The sequence below is a fragment of the Ailuropoda melanoleuca genome, chromosome 1 (genome assembly GCF_002007445.2).
Source record: "Ailuropoda melanoleuca isolate Jingjing chromosome 1, ASM200744v2, whole genome shotgun sequence".
Classification (NCBI taxonomy): domain Eukaryota; kingdom Metazoa; phylum Chordata; class Mammalia; order Carnivora; family Ursidae; genus Ailuropoda; species Ailuropoda melanoleuca.
The window spans coordinates 195,361,625-195,379,904 of NC_048218.1; the positions used below are offsets into that span (position 1 = coordinate 195,361,625).

An 18,280-nucleotide genomic window follows, 5' to 3' on the forward strand; every position below is an offset into this window, starting at 1 on the left:
ATTAAATCTTTATAAAAACAGGTCAAATTTTGCCCTCAGCCTTTAGTTTTCAAACCCCAAGTATAAATTATAAGAAGTAAGAGAAAAAAAGAGATCAAGACTTTCACTGGATTTTGCGGGTAAAAATGTATTTACACAGGAGTAAATGGAGGAGGGCTTTTCAGGCAAGGCCCAAACTGGGAGGGAGTAAAGACTAAGGAGGATGTCCTGGGTATAAGCAAGGGAGAAGGTTGATGGCAAATAAAGTCAAGTAGAGAGGGTAGGGCCATATTATTAATGACCTTGAAAGTGAAATTTTAGTGTTAGAGGTAATTGGCTTAAGCAGTCGATAGCCATTTTAAATTATTGAGAAAAGTGATATGAAGTTGGTGTTTAGAAAGTTTGTATGGCAGTGATTTGTAAGGTACGTTGAAAGAAGGGACGGTTTGGTGTATAAGAAACCAACTTGGTGGTTTCTAATGAACTAATTTATCCTCCAAAAATGGAAATTTAAACGAAAGTTCTAATTAAAATTATTGCAGACTTAGAATTTTCTTATTTCTAGATGGTGCTGTGAATAAATAGTATGTGGAACTTGGAGATCTTATTCACAGTTTGAAAACGAAGATCAAGTTATTTCTTTGATACCTCTCCTGGTTTTCTGCAAACCACTGCTTTCAGTTTTCACTGTGAAGCCCAGGGGTTCTTGCAGGGATCTCAGGGTCATGTGGAAGGGTCTGTGGAGTAATGTTCCAGCAGCCCTCTACCCTCATTTCAGCTATGTTTGAAATACATAATTTGTGGCTAAAATAAACTATAAACTGGTGGCTTTCAGACTTTTACTCAAAACCTGTATTCAAACAGAATTTTGTGGCAACCCCATCTGTAAAATAGAAAAAATGCAAAAACTCCGCAGACTGGATTTTTGAACACCCATCCTGAGGGCTTCTGGTGGCATCCCTGGGGCAAGTGTCTGAACTTTCTTTAAGCTGTTAGTCCATCAGTAATACTGGTGCCACTGTGCTAGCCAGTGTGCTAAGTCCTGGGAGACTAGTGGTAGACAAAACGGAATCCCAGTGTAACACGACCTGAGGTCCTGGTAAATAGTTACTAAGCAGAAAATACAATAGTACTGTGTTGTGTGTGTGTGTGTACGTGTAGGGGGTGTCAGATGTAGTTGGGAAGTGATATTAGAGGCTGGAATAATGAAGAGGAGGCAGCCATGCTAAGACCCAGGGAAAACCATGAGAGATCAAAGTGCAAAGATCCTGAGACCAAAGTGGTAAATTTCAGGTACAGAAAGGCTCATGTGGTGGCAGCTAGTGGGAGAGGCAAAGAGCAGAAGATGAGGCTGAGAAGTAGATGGGACCATATGACCTATGGAGGTGACATATTGAGAAATGTAAAAACTGTCCCCTCCTTTGACACTATTTGAGATTAAAAATAAGTATAACTGAAATAAAATTCATAGTAGTGGTAAAAATATTTAGGGAAAAAATATTAATACTGAAAGTTTGCATGATGTAAACTTTATAATGGAGTGTAGTCCACAATGTGGGTTAACTTTTATTTTTCATGATTAAACTTGCTTCATTTTTACTCTCTATTCTGATCAATTCATCTTGAGAACTTTTCCCTAATTTTAAAAGATAGCTGCTATGTAGTAAAAAAGTCATAAGATTGGTTTCAAATATAGGTCATGGCTTTATGTAATATATTTTTAAAACTTTTCTAGAAGGTTTACATGAATCTCGTGTTAAATGTATGATCATATCTTTAGTTATCTTTGTATATTTAAATTGCCATCATACAGGGTGTACTTTTTGTTTTAGTAAGTATGTCAATTAAAAAATATAAAAGAATAAAATTATCTGATTTTTTGGGAAGCAGATATTTGTCTACATTGTACCTGGGTTTTTTAGCTACATTTCTCATAGATCTCAATAAAGGATTGGTTAGCAGAATAAACACAAGATATTGGTTCTCTTGTAGTCTTATAATTCATCTTGATTTCTTTAAGAATAGCTAATTTATCCTTTTCCTAATACCATTGTTATTTTAGTGTACATACATGGAATGTATGCATTGGGTCCTTGAAGTTCACCTGCCTAGACCCATTGGTTGGTGGGCCTTTGGGTACATGGAGTAATGGAGGGATTTTTTTTCTCGTGTGTATGAGGTGTAATTACTCGGTTACCAAGCTGTTTTTTTATTGGAGTGTTTTAAATATTTTCTTTTATAACCCTTTTAGCCAAGAAAACTATGTGGGAAAGGCTGACAGCCCCTGAAGATGTTTTTAGTAAATTACAGCGAGAAAACATAGCCATCATTGAGAGCTACGGCGCTGCGCTCATGGAAGTGGTCTGTCGAGATGCCTGTGATGGTCATGAGATTGGAAGGGTACAGTAACTCCTATTTAGTAGAAAAATTGAATAAATATTTTGACTTATTAAGGTATAAACTGAATCAACTTTCAAATGCATGTTGCATATTGAGAATTGTTTTCTGTAATATGTTTTAGTGAATTTTCTTATTTGGTATGATTTGAAATTTCTATTGTTTATTTGTATGTTTTGTTTAATTCTGTTCAGAATTTCAGTTTGTTCAGAATTTTCCCTCAGAATAATCTTTCTGTGGATTGTGAGGTTGGCCCTACATTGGTCGAAATGCTGTTTAAGGAAGATCTCAGTTAAGAGAATGCTGGATGCACAGCTTTTATACTGAATATGTCGTTCTCTGCTTTCTGGAGGAAAATTTGCATTCATATTTCTTTAAAATACCGTGTCACACTGGTGATAACGCAGTGAGAAGATAACTTCATGCCAGTGGAAAATTTCATAGCATTTAAATCATATACAGCTGATCCTTGAGCAACATGGGTTTGAACTGCATGGGTCCACTTATACGCAGATCTGTTTTGACAAATAGAATACATCACTGTAAATGTATTTTCTCTTCTTATGATTTTCTTTATAACGTTTTCTTTTGTCTTGCTTACTTTATTGGAAGAATACGGTAAATAGTACATATAACATAGAAAATATATGTTAATCTACTGTTTATGTTACCCGCAAGGCTTCTGGTCAACAGCAGGCTGTTAGTAATTAAGGTTGTGGGGAGTCTAAAGTTACACGTGGATTTTCCACTGTGCTCCTATCCCCATGTTGTTCAAGAGTCAACTGTATTTGAAGACCATGGGAAAGGAGATTTTAAGGAATAGAGTGAAATATAAACTGTGTAGTAAGTTCTCAATTATGTTGAAAAAAGTTTAGGTGTTATTGTGCATTGAAAAAAGACTGGGAGGAGAGAGACTAACATGGATTAGCAGTGTTAACAGACCACATATTTTCTATATGCTTTTCTATGTTTTCTAGGTTTCCTGTAATGAGCATGTAAAATTTCACAGTTAGGAAAAAAGCTATTTTAAAAAGTCCCTTTCCTCCTTTTACTAATAAATCGAGATTCTGTATACATAGCTTTCAGTTTCTCAAAAAAAAAAAGAATATTATTGCAAGCTACCATTCCCCTTGTAAGAATAGTTCTAAGTGTTTTCACATAGAAAGGCAGTTTCTGTCAGTGATTTTGGTGGCCATATCCGTGATTCAGACTGTGATTTGTTCTTCCTCAGATGCTGGCACTGGCTCTACTTGATCGGATTGTCTCCGTAGATAAACAGCAGCAGTGGCTTTTGTATCTTTCTAACAGTGGCTATTTGAAGGTGCTTGTGGACAGCTTGGTAGAAGATGACCATACTTTGCAGAGCTTACTAACTCCACAACCTCCCCTTCTAAAAGCCCTTTATACTTACGAATCCAAAATGGTAAGGCTTTTATTCATTTGAAGTTAAATCAACTGCTCACTTCCTCTTAGAGCTATAGATACATTAAAGAACATTAATGTGGCAGCCATTTTGAATATTTCTATCATGTAAGCTGTAATCATTTTAAGGAGTTTGAAATTTGGAACATGTGTTAGAAGTGCATCTTCTAAGCATGCCAAAGTTGAGTCGAAGTGATCCTGAGAGGGTTGGTTGGGTAATGGAACTGCTACTCATTCAGGCTATCGCTCATGGTGAATGATAGGACACTCAGTCCTCTGAGGAGAGCAATGAGCAAAATTGTCTCTTCACAGTAAAATTCAGACTCTATTAGTTGCCTGGTAAACATTCTAGTGTAGATGTGCTGGTTCTAGTTTAATGATTTTCAGTACAGTATATAATCCATCATTTCCTTTCCTCCAAATTTGTTTTCTCTATTTCCTCCTGGTTGAAAATACTACAATGTCCCAATAATAGGAGTACTGAAGTCTTAGATTCCTTATTAAGTTCTTTTCCCTCCTTTGTTTGTTCAGTAAGTATTTATTAAATACCTATTACATGCCAGATGTGGCACTAGGTACTAAAGATACAGTTGTGGGCAAAACAATCTTCCCTGCCTTCCATATGCCCACATGATGATAAGAGGTAAGGCACTCAATCCTCATAGAATCCTGTGAGAAACATAGTATAATGTGCCCCTGCATAGCTAGCTCGGAATTTCTCTTCAGTATGATTAAAGATCAGAAATATGCTGTGAGAGAGTCTCATTTTTATCTGAGGCCCTTGGATATGATTTCTATACTGATGCTTTTTCTTTTGTAACTTCTTAGGCATTTCTTACAAGAGTGGCTAAAATACAGCAGGGTGCGTTAGAACTGCTGAGGTCTGGGGTGATAGTGAGACTGGCACAATGCCAGGTCTATGACATGCGCCCAGAGATGGACCCACAGGGGTAAGTGTCCATATATGTTGGTGTTGTTTCCTTACTAATTCTTCACTGTAAAGGATCAGTGAGGAAAAAAGATATTGCAAACATAATGTTGCCATTGGTTTATCATTCTGTTTCAGCAGTACTCTTTCATCTTGATGACTCTTTTTGGGTTCTGCATCCCTGCCATTTACTAAAAAATGAAGTTGCTAGTAAGGGTGAAAGTAGGAGGGACCTAATGCTTTCCATTTTAGAGCAGTAATGTAAGAGGGAAAAAGAGAGCATTTTGTTGGTAAATGTCTTTCTTCGCAATTTTATTGTTCTGTTCAATAGAACATATATTTTTAAGGGTGCCTGGATGGCCCAGTTGATTGAGTGTCCGACTCTTCATTTTGGCTTGGGTCATGATTTTAGGGTCATGAGATTGAGCCCCACATCGGGCTCTGAGCTCAGCATGGAGTCAGCTTGAGATTCTCCCTCCCTCTTCCCTAACCCCTCTCCCGCTTGCGCTGTCTCTCTCTTTCTCTAAATAAACAAAATCTTAAAAGAAGTATTTATTTTTAGTTACAGTATCCTTTAAAGTAGTGTAGTAAAATTATAATTTGTTGTGTATTTCCTATTCCTGATGACTTGAATAGTATTTTATATTTTTCTCATTGTAGCATTTTATCAACCGCTTGCACATTTGAAATCTTTTAGTCAAACTATTTTTAAGTTTCAAGGTTTTTAACAGATTTCTCGGTTCAGTTTGAATGTAGGTTTGTGGGGGTTTTTTTCTCATTTTGTCTAACGTGACTTCAACATTGTTAGCATACCCTCTTAGCAGTAAATAACACTTAGGTCAGTTTTACTAATTTTCTTCGAAAGATTCGTTGCCAAATTGAATATTTGAGTGTTTCAGGATTAACTGTAGAACTGTTTTACCTTCAGAAAAGAAATGGTTTTTTATATTGCTTTCTAAAATTTTAAACATGAGAGTTAACTATTTTCCCCATAGGTAAAGAGGATTAAGTTGATTACATTCCTCAGCTCTTGGCATTTAATCACTTGTCTATGCAAAGCCTTTCTCTTATTTATTTCCATATTTTGTTTCCATTCCCTTCCCTTCAATAGGGAATGTTCCCTTCTTTTGTCTAAAAATCTAAATACAAACATTTACAATAAATGATAGTTTATTAATACCTAATCTTAAAAGTGAAATGATTTTAACTTTTTAAAATCTTGATTTTTTTAATATAATGGGCAATGTAGACTCATTTCTGGCTTTGCGTACAGGAGAGGGAAATTTGGAGAAAATAACTTTTGTTTTTGTCTGTTTCTTGTTTATAGTTTCTATGGCCCACGGGAGCATTTAGAGTAGAATAACTATGTTAAGGAGCTTCCAAGCATTGTCTTCACATTATGCAGATTTTCCTTACCAGGATTTTTCAGAATTGAAATAACTCCATTTTTACTGTTGATGTGGGATGCAGAATTCTCCTTAGTAGCTTCACATCTTAATCAGGCACCTCGGCTTGTTTGCCATGGAGATGGTCAGGAACTGTTAGCGTCCCTTAACTCTTGGACTGTCACTCTCTCCTTGTTGGGCGAAAATGAATGAAGCATGTTCGGCATGAGGGACCCGCCAGTGTTCATCCCGGCCCCGGTGGACCGCTACCGGCAGATCCTGCTCCCGGCTCTCCGCTTGTGCCAGGTCATCCTCACGTCCAGCACGGCCCAGCACTTACAGGCAGCGGGGCAGGTGAGAGGAGTCCTGGGTGTAGAAGGCATCATGCAGAGTCCTTTTACCATTGCACAAACCCGAGGCATAGACAGCGCCCGTGACTTTACCTTCGTCATACTGTCTGTAGCAGCCCTGGGTGTCGAAAGCCAGCCCCTTGTGCTTTGCTGTGAACTTCATTGGCCCGCTCTTATTTGAGTGAAACCCCACAGTGAAGCATAGAATAGTGAGATGGAAAGTAAGATCTCTAAATTTGTTCTTCCGTAAAAGGAAGCGGTTATTATGATAGGAATAAACAGCTTCTAAAATGTAATTTAACCAGGGATTTATTGAGAGGCTGTACGCTATTTTAGGCCTTGCAGAAAATATGAAAGATATATGATGATGGCCCGTTGGGTTGTGATATTTAGAGAACGAAGTAATTGAAATAAGTGAATTTTCTAAGTAATAAAAATTTTTTTCATTAAGCACCAGAAATTAGTTTTATTTTCATCCCTTTTCAATGAAACCTTCAAAACAAAATCTCTTTCTTTAAACTAATAATACAGTGTATAATTTAGCCATTTCACTGATTAGACTTATCATTATGACTGCAGTTTTTTATTGTATTGCTCTGTTATTGCAGCACCCGCAGAAACTGCGTCCTAATACTTTACGGTAATTTTCAGTGCTTTCCCTGCCATCAGTGTTCAGGCTTATGTCACCATGGTAGAATTCTGCTCTTTCTAACATGGCACCTTGTTTTATGCTGTGTTAGTACATCCTGCCACTTCCATATGTGTCCTTTGAGTCACTTCTTTAAAACTCAAAGACTTACCTTGTCTTCTCCTTTATTGAGATTAAGATTTTTTTTATTAGAAGTTGGACATTGTGATGATACAAGATTCTCCAATGCCACTCTGTACTAGCTGTGGCAGAATCCCCCAAGGAGCTTGTTTTAAAAATAGAGATTACCAAGGGGCGCCTGGGTGGCTCAGTTGGTTAAGCGTCCAACTCTTGATCTCAGCTCAGATCTTGATCTCAGTGTTGTGAGTTCAGTCCTCACATTGGGGCCCAGCATGAAGCCTACTTAAAAAAAAAAAAAAAAAAGGATTACAGAGTTCTACCTCCAACAATTATGGGTTAAGGCCAGGAATCTGAATAAAAAATAGAAGGGGGCACAGTTCCTGAGTGATTCAGATGTTCAGCTTGTTATGGCATAGTTTCAGCCTTCAAGGCATTTATAGACCTAGTTGAGGAGACATCACATGTGAAAATAATTAGATTCCTCCATGAAAGTACACTAGAAAATTCCACGTGGAAGGGCAGAGTTTGGAGGTCAGGATTTTTATCTCATTCATATTATATCAAAAGGAGAATTTAACAAAAGCTTTTATGTGATTGTCCCCATGTCAGGCTAGTCAGATTTTCATAGAGCTGCTTAAATTCAGTGAGTCATTTTTAAACTCCTGGTCTAGTTCCATTTGGACAAAAATAAGAGAAATAAAATAAGGGCCAAGTAATAGTTTTCATACAGTAGTTGTAAGTTATACTTTAGCTTCTAAATACAGTAATTCCTCAAATTTGAAATCATCTTTATCTTTGGCTTTCTAATGAATTTTAGGTAAATGTTTGCTCCTTAAAAGAAATAAACTGTATAAATGCAAAAGACAGTCGCTATATTACATTCATTATGATTCATTACATTGAATGTGGTACTTCAAAAATGTGCTAATCTTGACCTCTCTTTTTTCCGTTTGCCCTCCTTTTCCTCGGCTCAGGTGTTGCAGTTTCTCATTTCACATTCTGATACCATACAAGCAATCTTGCGCTGTCAGGATGTGAGTGCTGGGTCTTTGCAGGAACTGGCTCTGCTGACAGGAATTATCAGTAAAGCAGCACTTCCTGGTGAGTTGATTATGTTGAATGGACTTTGAATAGTTCTTTACAGACTGACGTACACTTAATAGAATGAGGCTTTTTCGACTTTGCAGTACATAGGACTTAATTTGAAATTGGTACTAACAGAGTTAACTGCTTTTTTTTAAATTAGTAAGTTTATATGTATAAGAATGATATACGATCATACAAAAAAATTCAAAGAGCTCAAGAACATGATACTCAAAACCTCATTACCTAGAAATTACCAAGTGCTTTTTTTAGTCTTTGTGCTACCGAAGCAAGCGCGAAGTCACGTGTTAACATTTGGTGAGCAGCTTCTCAAACACTGTTTCCTGTATGTGCACATACAGGAGAGACAGAGACAGAGACATACTGTGGTGACTTACGAGAACAAGGTTACCTTTTTTGTGTAGTTTTAGAAAATTATTTAATTTTACATGAATTTAACAGATTAAAGAATTAATTGAGGAGAAACTGAAGACATTGCTGATTTCCAGACAAATGTTTCTTTACTATGAGAGCATAAAGACTATTAGTTTTTTGGGTTTTTTTTGTTTTTTAAGATTTTATTTATTTGAGAGAGAGAGAGTGCATGTGAGAGAGCAAGTAAGAGAGCTTGTGAGTAGGGGGAGAGCAGAGGAGGAGGGAGAGGGACAAGTGGACTCTGTGGTGAGCATGGAGTTGGTGCCAGAGCCCGATGCCGGGCTAGATCTCAAGACTGAGATGGACGCTTAGCCAACTGAGCCACCCAGCACCCCTATCTCTTGGTATTTTTAATTTGTACTGAGGTCCCCTCCCCCAAGAAAAAGTATATTATACTCTGTGAATTCTCTAATGTTTGTGAATGTCTAAAGGTTGCCTCTATTCTTGAAAGATGGCATGGCTGATTATGGATTTTATTTCCCTCAGAACTTGTAGCTCATGATAATAGCTCATATTTATTAAGCATAATGTGCCAAAGTCCTTATTTTAAATGCTTAGCATATTTATTTATTCCTCACAACAGTCTGGTGAGGTAGAACTATTATTTTCCACATTTTACAGATGAGGAAACTGAGGTTGTCTTCTCGAAAGTCACCTAGATAATACTGGTGATGTAGTTTCCCAGCCAGGATGGCTTTTGAGCCTGGGCAGTGCAACTCGTAGGCTGTCCTACCTCCATTACTATGTTGCTACCAAGTCTGAGGCCAGCCCATGGTTCCACCCCACCAACCCCAATATGTTTTCCTCTCCAGGGGGTATCGGTGCTTGAGCCCTTTGTATTGGGAGAGGAAAAGTGTTTGTCAGGGCAGAGCGCAGTGCCTGTTGAAGCACTTGGAGCCTTTGATTGTTCTGAGGAGAGCGCAGCTTTCACTCCACCCAGTCGTGTATCTCAGTCCCGTAGGCTTGTTACACTCATTTCCCCAACTCATCCCAGTGTCTTTAGATGAAACCAGTCAGGCCATCCTTCTTGCCTCTGCTAAGGACCCACCATGCTTTGTAGTGGTTCTCTTCCTAACGGTTTTCCCTTGATTTCTCTAGGCCTTACCTAATAACTCTAAAAGGCTTCTCTGCAAATTGAAGTGTCTCCATGAGAATTTGCAAGAGTTTTTGGTTTATCTTCTTTCCTTCACACTGCATCTGAGGAGTGGAATAAGGGTCATGAGCTGAATCATGCTGCTTACTTCACCAGAATTTTCTTTATTTTTTTTCCTTTGCCATCACCATTTTTCAGTATTGGTGGCATAAGTCTCTCCACCCCGACCCTCTTTTGATGAATTTCGTTCATTTTTTAGGTTGATGACTGGAGGGACATTCTTTTTTTTTTTTTAATGACTTTAGAAAGAGAGAGAGAGAGAGAGCCCGAGCAGGGGTAGGGGTAGAGAGAGCAGAAGAAGCAGATTCCCTGCTCAGGTGGGACTCAATGTGGGACTCGCTCCCAGGACCCTGGGATGATGACCTGAGCCAAAGACAGAGGCTTAACCAACTGAGCCACTCAGGCACTCTGACAGGAGGGACATTTTGTTTGTTTGTTTGTTTGTGTTTGTTTTGAAGATTTTATTTATTTGAGAGAGAGAGCACAAGTGGGGTGCAGGGGCACAGGGAGAGGGAGAGGCAGACTCTCCACTGAGCAGGGAGCCTGATGTGGGACTCGATCCCAGTACCCTGGGATCATGACCTGAGCCGAAGGCAGACGCTTAACCAACTGAGCCACCCAGGCGACCCAGGAGGGACATTTTGTGATGCTACATCATTCTGCCATCTTCACCCAAAAGTGCTGAGTTAGGTATAGAGAATTTACCTTTTATCAAATCCTCTGGTAAGATGGTTTTATTCACGAAGTCTCCTGTCATTAATTTTTTTAATGCCTAAAATTTTTGTATTTTATAATAGCATCATTTGACTCTGTCACCATATTAAGATTGTATTCAGAAGAGCACAGTTTTTCTTTTAACATGCTCATGTTAAACATTCAAACAAAATAAAAGAACAGAATGAAAGTACCATGAACAGCAGTTCCTATCCTCTAAAAGAAATTAGTTATCAATTTATTTTTCTGGAAATTTCTATGCATATGGTATAAAATTGTCCCCCCTTACAAAAATGAAATCATGCCATGCACACTGCTCTGTAAGTTCTTTCTTCCAGATCTTTTCTCATCATCACGTAGAGCTCCTACCTCACTGGCTGCATAATTTTCCAGTTGTAAGAGTTAACCAGATCTGCTGTTTAACCAGACCCCTGTAACATGTTGACTGTTTCCAGTCTTTTTTTAAATTTCCAACAATGTGGCATTTAATTACTCTGTGTGTGTGCGTGTGTTTATGTGTATATGTATATGCATTTTTGTAGATTTGAGGTGGTAGGCTTGATAAATTCCCAACAGTGCTTGGTCTGAAAAATATATACATTACAATTTTTTTGGAAGACAATGTCAAATACCCTTCCAGATTTTTTTAAACAAACTTTTAACAATTTTAACTCCTATCAACCCTGCTTTGCACAGTTTAGCCCTTGATGACATATTGTTTTGTATTCTCCCATAATTTTACTATATATTTTTTTAATCTTAAATGTTCCCATTAAATTATAAGTCCATTTATAACTGTGTCCCCTATGTTGCCTAGCCTTATACTGGGTATGTCCTACCTCCTCAAATACTGACCAGCAGGTTAATTTTTTTCCATGACCCACAAATATTCTGGAAAGTGTTTTGTTGGAGTTGGGAGTGATACAAGTGGTAATACAGAGGACTCAATTGACAGCAGAAGGGTCTTACAGAAACTGAGAATTGGTGGTCTTTTTTTTTTTTTTTTAAGATTTTATTTTTAAGTAATCTCTGTACCCAGTGTGGGGCTCGAACTCACAACCCCGAGATCAAGAGTTGGACGTTCCACTGACTGAGCCAGCCAGGTTCCTCAAGTAGTGTTTTTATTTTTTTTATTTTTTTAAAAGATTTTATTTATTTATTTGACCAAGAGAGAGGCAGTGAGAGAGGGAACACAAGCAGGGGAAGTGGGAGAGGGAGAAGCAGGCTTCCCACTGAGCAAGGAGCCCGATACGGGGCTCGATCCCAGAACGCTGGGATCATGACCTGAGCCGAAGGCAGATGCCTAACAACTGAGCCACCCAGGCACCCTCAAGTAGTGTTTTTAAACAGAGGCAGCAGGTGGAAAAAAAGAACTGGGAAATAGCAACACACATTGCAGCAATCAGGAAGTTTGAGGACAAAGAGGAAGAGGCCTGAATTCCATGATAGTGTTAGATACATGATCCAGCTTTCAAGGGGTAGGATGGGAAAGAAGGGCTTAAAATTACAAGCAGCAAATGTGGAAAAAATATTTCAAGAGTTTCATATTAACCAGGTTTTTGCTGTTTTTGCTTTGTTTTGGAGTATGAGGGAAACCTGAACATATTTCCAAATAGTGTGGAAAAGTCCTCTGTGGCAGCGTAGATTTTGGGAAGCTGGAAAAGAAGGTGATTCTGGGAGGAGATGCCCAGAGGAGGTGGAGGTGGGAAGGGGTGGAGTAATGAGGCACAGGTGAGGTATAGCAAGCCAGTATGTGCCAAATGATAGGAGTGTTTTCTGTAGGTTTGTGTGAGGTCATGGGCTGAGAAATCTTGAAAGAGGAGGTCTTGTCATTATGAGGAGCAAAGGATAAGGTTCCGGGTTATGTGCTCTGGAGTGTATGCTTAGAAGTAAGGACTGAGTTAAAGGGATTGTGAAAACAGAAAGTTAGGGTAAGTAAGACAGGTGCAGGTGGGTCCTCAGCATGACCACAGCCGTGGAACAAAGAAGAAACCAGTGGGTTTGCCTGGAGGGCTCAATAGAAATAAAGGGTTTTTTTTCCCTCGTACTATGAGAGGTTCATCACTTTAAGAATTTTGTAAAAAGTCTAAACAGAAGTTGAATGGGAACTTCTTTGTGTATGTGCAAACTGCACTTTAAGGGAAAAGAAAAAAAATCAAATGATACAGAACCTAGGAGAGTTAAATAAAAAAAGAAATGTATTTCATTATAAGTGTTTTATATCCTAAATTCTTTCATGAGAATGTAATTTACTGCCAAGTTTAGAAAATTTTAACTTTTATGGTTATAAATAAAAAGTAGATTTATGTCAAAACCTTTAAAAAGTACCTTTTAAATTTACGAATTCAATCTAGATTTAGATTGCATATAGATGAACATGTAGTGGTGAACTTATAATTTGTGTGATGTTGTATTTCCCAAAGCTCCTTCATGACAAGTCTGTCTGTTCTTATATATAAGGAATATAAAATGCTAGAACCACTCTTCCTGGTTTTTTAATGTTTTAATTTTGTTGATTGTAAAACTATATTTAAAAGCATTGCAAATTTTATAGGTATACTAAATGAACTTGATGTTGATGTAAATGAAGGATCACTAATGGAGCTACAGGGACATATCGGAAGATTCCAGGTAACTGATTTACTTCTTTAAATAGTAGCTTCTATAAGACTTACAGCAAAGTCCAACAGTTCTCTCATCCATCCTCCCTGTTTTGTTTCCTGGATTTGGGCAAACCCTCTTGATGGTTTTAATTGATTTTTTGGTATCTTTAAATAATATGCTTATTTTTGAATTTTAGGAAACATTTGTTGATTTTCTATCGAGGAGGATTAGATCTTAGATCTCTTTTCTTTTTCTTCCACTGTATGATATGTACATTTCTCACAACACTAACCCCAACCATTGAAATGCAACATAATTATATCATAATTTTGATTAGATCAGCACTTGTCATTTATGATTAAGAATGGGTGATAGGTTACTTTTAAGTGCAACATTATGTTTTCCCTAGAGTGAGTAGGTGGCTTTTTGTTGTTTGTGTTTTTTTTTTTAATTTTTTTTTTTTTTAAAGATTTTATTTACTTATTTGACACAGAGGGAGAGAGAGAGAGAGAGCCAGGAAGCACAAGCAGGGGGAGTGGCAGAAGCAGGCTCCCCACTGACCAGGGCGCCTGATGTGGGGCTCGATCCCAGGACCCCAGGATTATGACCTGAGGCGAAGGCAGATGCTTAACCGACTGAACCACTCAGGCGCCCCTGTTTACTTGGTTTTTATGTACTCATTTCTAATTTATTCCCAAGCTCTCTTCCAGTTGTGTGATCTCCTTTTAAATGTATTCAGACATATTAGATAGCTTGCCAACCAAATATTTATCACAGCCTTTCTGGGAGCCTCCTGGCCTGCTTTGATCTGAACAACTTCACTTTTGATTGGCTTCAGAATAATTGTATTTATATATTAGAATTTTTATTTCATTGTTTTTGATACAGTGATTTTCTTAACCAACCCTCTTTCCACGAACTCTTTTTTCAGGTCTCCAAAAGAAAACTGCCACTGTCAGCATTTTTTGTGTACAAATGTTTGAGCTATGGATGAGATAACCTAACCGGTCTCACTGGTTCCAAGGGTACACACACACAGGACATGTTGAGTCATTATCAAACTCCAGAAAGGGTTGCACTCTTCCCAGCAAAACCCAAATACTCTGCTGTTTTTTCCCTCTCTTTTTTTTTGTCTTCTAATTTTTTTCGTTGGTAGGGAGAAAAAGATATTTTTGAAGGATATTTCATAAGGTGACCTCTAGAAATGTGTTAGTGCATCTGTTTTGTCAGTAAGGGTAGCAAACAGCAGGTATTATTTTAAAAATAGATATAACTGTTTTGGCAAAATAAATTTATATTGTCTTTTTCATATGTTTTGGCTTACCCAGTCTTGCTATTATATATCGTATCTGTGGATGTCTGTACGTGTACGTAGGTGTGTGTGTGAGATACCAGTTTTTAAAGTACATGTTTTTATTGTCCACATGTTATGTGCAGAGCACTGTATACAAATGTAAATATAATTCATTCATTGTCTCGGATAATCCTGACCACAATCTTGTAGGGTAGGAATCGCTATTTGCACCCTAGGAATGGTGAGCATTGAGGCTTGTGGAGGTTAAGTATCCTGTTGTAGGTCACATGGCAAGAGGTTAGGTATCCCTTATTGGAACCCGTGTCTCTGATTTCAACCACTAGATATATTGCCAGTTGTGAAAATCTTGTCCTTTTCTTCCAAGAACCTTAGGAAAAATTGCACTGTCAGGTGAAAAGTACCAACATTTCAAGCAGACGACATTTTCATTTTATCTGCCAAGGCTCCCTGTGTGTTCCCACCCTGTTTATGGAGTCCCCAGAAGTGGCCCTAGGAGAAACAGTCTTTAAACTTGAGCCTTCTTTGACAAAATTGTCATGGACGTGCTTGTGACAAAGTGTTGTCTATTTGCCATCTCATTTTGCTTCTCATTGTTTATCAACTTGTGTTTATTTAATGGGTATCTACCAAGGAATTACTTGGTGTGATACAAAATAATTCTTTGGCTAATGGTTACAATGTAATGGGGATGAACTGCTAAAAAAAAAAAAAGTTCTTTTAATGAGTTGACTGCTAAGCAAATGGCATTTGCAAAAAGGCAAATTTTAATAGGGCTAACTTCAGTTGCCTCAGTTGGAAGTAAGAAATCAGACTCTTTAAAGAGTGATTCCACTCCCCAGTGAGTTTTCTCTTTTTTATATCCCTCAAAGAAAGGTCACTAATTTTAGACATACCCAATTAGATATGAATAAAATATCTTTCTCTTTCTCAGCGCCAGTGTTTAGGACTACTAAGCCGCTTTGGGGGCTCTGACAGACTGCGTCAGTTTAAATTTCAAGATGATAATGTGGAAGGAGATAGAGTGAGCAAGAAAGATGAGCTCGAACTGGCCATGCAGCAGGTAAGAGGAGTGGGCATTGTGTATCTGTTCTTGAACATTTGTATGTTTTTAGAAGCATGTGATAAAAATAACAGATGGGAATGATTTTGCAAATTGATTTTTAATTTTTTTGTAATTTTACAAAATGATCAGTAACTTTGTTCTTCAAATCTGGAGTTCCATATTTGGGCATTTGGGGGAACTAATAATTTTGTTACTGTTATTCTTCCGTTGTAGATCTGTGCCAATGTCATGGAATATTGCCAGTCACTCATGTTACAGAGCTCCCCCACATTTCAGTATGCTGTGTGTCTCTTCACCCCTAGCCTGTCAGAAACCATTAATAGAGATGGATCCCGGCAAGGTGAGCCTGCTGCTTTCTGTATTTGAAGATTAAGCTTTTGAATTAAGACAAGCTCTAGTTGGTTCCAGTGAGATGTAGTTTTTTTCTCGATGTGTAATTAGTGGGAAAATCTGTAAATGACTTTAAGAAGTATCAGTAAGGAGGTACTATTGTCAGTCCCGTGGACAGGCTAGAGAGCTTGAGAGGACAGAGAAATTCAAGATTTTCTGAGGATAAATTTAGAAGAGCTTTGGGGGAGAGTATGGTTTTAGATAGTATTTGAGACCCCGAAGAAAGGCTCTAAGATTGGTGAGTAAGCTCGCTGGGTGAAAAATGTACAAATGTAACACATGGTTTATGTGTGAAATCATGTTAAGTTGAAAGCAGTGTCTAAATTGGGTCTTGTAGTACAGCTCCAAATTTCTATACCACGGGAAAGTAAAATGTAGATGCTAAGTGGGCTGACATAGTTATGACTTTCTAAGGACACAGTAGGCGAGATCTGGAATGTGAGGGTTGTGGGTTGATTAAAGCTCTTATCCTGTGGGGCACTCAGAAGACAAAGCCCATTGGGATCTTAGTGGTGCTTGGTAATGGAATGCAGTGCTGCTGATTTCCAGAAGCTTTCTGTGTGAGGTTTCTGAAAATCATTTTGCCACATTTTCATCTTCTTCAAGATCTTATTTTCCCTGAAAATTACTTAATCACATGAAATATTTAATAGAATGATGTTATGAAAAATATATTAGCTTAACAACATATAACCACTGTCTCATGTAAATGGGCTGAGAACTAACTCTTGTTTGTGTAATTCCATTATAAAGTGTCCAAGGGGCGCCTTTTTTCTCCCTTGAATCTAACATTTAAAACAAATTTAACCTGCTCATAACATTTTCAGATGAAATTGTAGTTTTGTCATCTATTCTTCAAAAACATTAATCATATGCTAATAATGTATCATTAGTAATTATTAAAATTTCATTTGGTTTCTTCTCACTTTGAGGCAGTCTTTCACATGCCAGGTCATTCTTAGATCTTTAATACTTGAGGATGAACTTTATGAAGCCTTATATATTGGTATTTATTTTTCCTCAGACTTTTTAAAGGTTTAATCCGCATACCTACCTTTGCCGGTTGTAGCCACAGGAGTGGGTAGGCGTGTGGTAGGTTCAGGAACATTCAGCTCTACAGAGGCAGTTTAACCCAGCAGTGAAGAACATAGACTGGTGTTGAACTGCCTAGATTCGAGTCCCAGTTCTATAAGCGACTGTTGCTATGACTTCAGTAAAACTACTTAGCCTCTTTGTGCCTCAGTCTCCTCATCTGTAAAATGGGAGTAGTAACAAGCTCTTTTCCAGTGAATTATTGTAAGGATTAAACATGTTACTCAGTGTGAAGTGCTTTAGAACAGTGTCTGGTACTTAGCACTGCCTAAGTGTTACTTATCATTATTTTCGTTCGTGCCGATCGTCACTGTTATTGTTTAGTATATGTGCTATCACTTGTGGTTTGGGGCCATCTCCTATAGCATTTCTACTGCCTAGACCTCACGCTGTCTCCTACAGAATCTGTTTCTATAGTCAGGTTTGTTGTGAGCCGTCCTCATCTCATGTCTAAGTCTGGTCGCTTCTGCACACCTTCATATTTTCTAGGTATGAGCAAGTCAGCATGTGAGAACTCCTGATAGGCTTATCATTAGACCATTCTCTTTCTGGATGTGTTCCTACCAGAGTAGGTATCATCTAAATGTTGCCTGGGCCCAGAGTCCCTAATTTCACTAGGAGAAGGCTATGTATCGTTGAGACTGTCACATCTTCACTGAAGACTGGAAAGGGAAACCTGGCAACTCAGATGAGTCTAGGATGTCCTGGTTGGTGGCAACATCCACTGACAAGGAACTGTTCTCTCTCTTCCTCTCCTCGTGAAAACATATCAACTCTGACTTTGAAGCAAAGCTAAGGGAGATAGTGGGGAAGGAAGCAAATGCATAATCTCTCCTGCACTATTCTTGGCAGTCAGAATCATTAAACAAAGATTATCTCCAAATTGAACTTGAAATTACTAAGGTATTTCTCAAGGAACCCCTCAGTTGTAAGAGGAAATTGCTCTATTTACACCAGTTCTTCCAGTTCTTCCTTCGCGAACGACTTTCCCAACTTCTTCCTTTGCGAACGACTTTCCCAACTGTCCCGAAAAACTCCATGTCACTCTTCAGAGCAGTCAAAGCCTCCTCCCTCTTGCCACTCTTGGTTCCTTTGCACCTTCATCAGAAGCTAGTTGAGTAAAAGGTAGATCATTTTTTCCTACCCAAATGGACTTATGGTGGTAAGAGAGTTGTTGAAGTTTAAATTTAATTATATATTT

At 38.1% G+C, this 18,280-nt stretch overlaps 1 protein-coding gene across 1 annotated transcript in view; it reads left to right on the plus strand.

The window, feature by feature from the left end:
* NUP205 (nucleoporin 205) overlaps nucleotides 1-18,280 on the plus strand; it is a 79,927-nt gene that overhangs the window by 54,222 nt on the left and 7,425 nt on the right. The window contains exons 31-38 of the mRNA XM_002927617.4: nucleotides 2,231-2,379; nucleotides 3,608-3,799; nucleotides 4,627-4,748; nucleotides 6,327-6,465; nucleotides 8,205-8,331; nucleotides 13,170-13,246; nucleotides 15,466-15,594; nucleotides 15,811-15,937. Of these exons, the coding sequence (XP_002927663.1) occupies nucleotides 2,231-2,379; nucleotides 3,608-3,799; nucleotides 4,627-4,748; nucleotides 6,327-6,465; nucleotides 8,205-8,331; nucleotides 13,170-13,246; nucleotides 15,466-15,594; nucleotides 15,811-15,937 (1,062 nt within the window). The remainder of the gene's footprint in view (nucleotides 1-2,230; nucleotides 2,380-3,607; nucleotides 3,800-4,626; nucleotides 4,749-6,326; nucleotides 6,466-8,204; nucleotides 8,332-13,169; nucleotides 13,247-15,465; nucleotides 15,595-15,810; nucleotides 15,938-18,280) is intronic.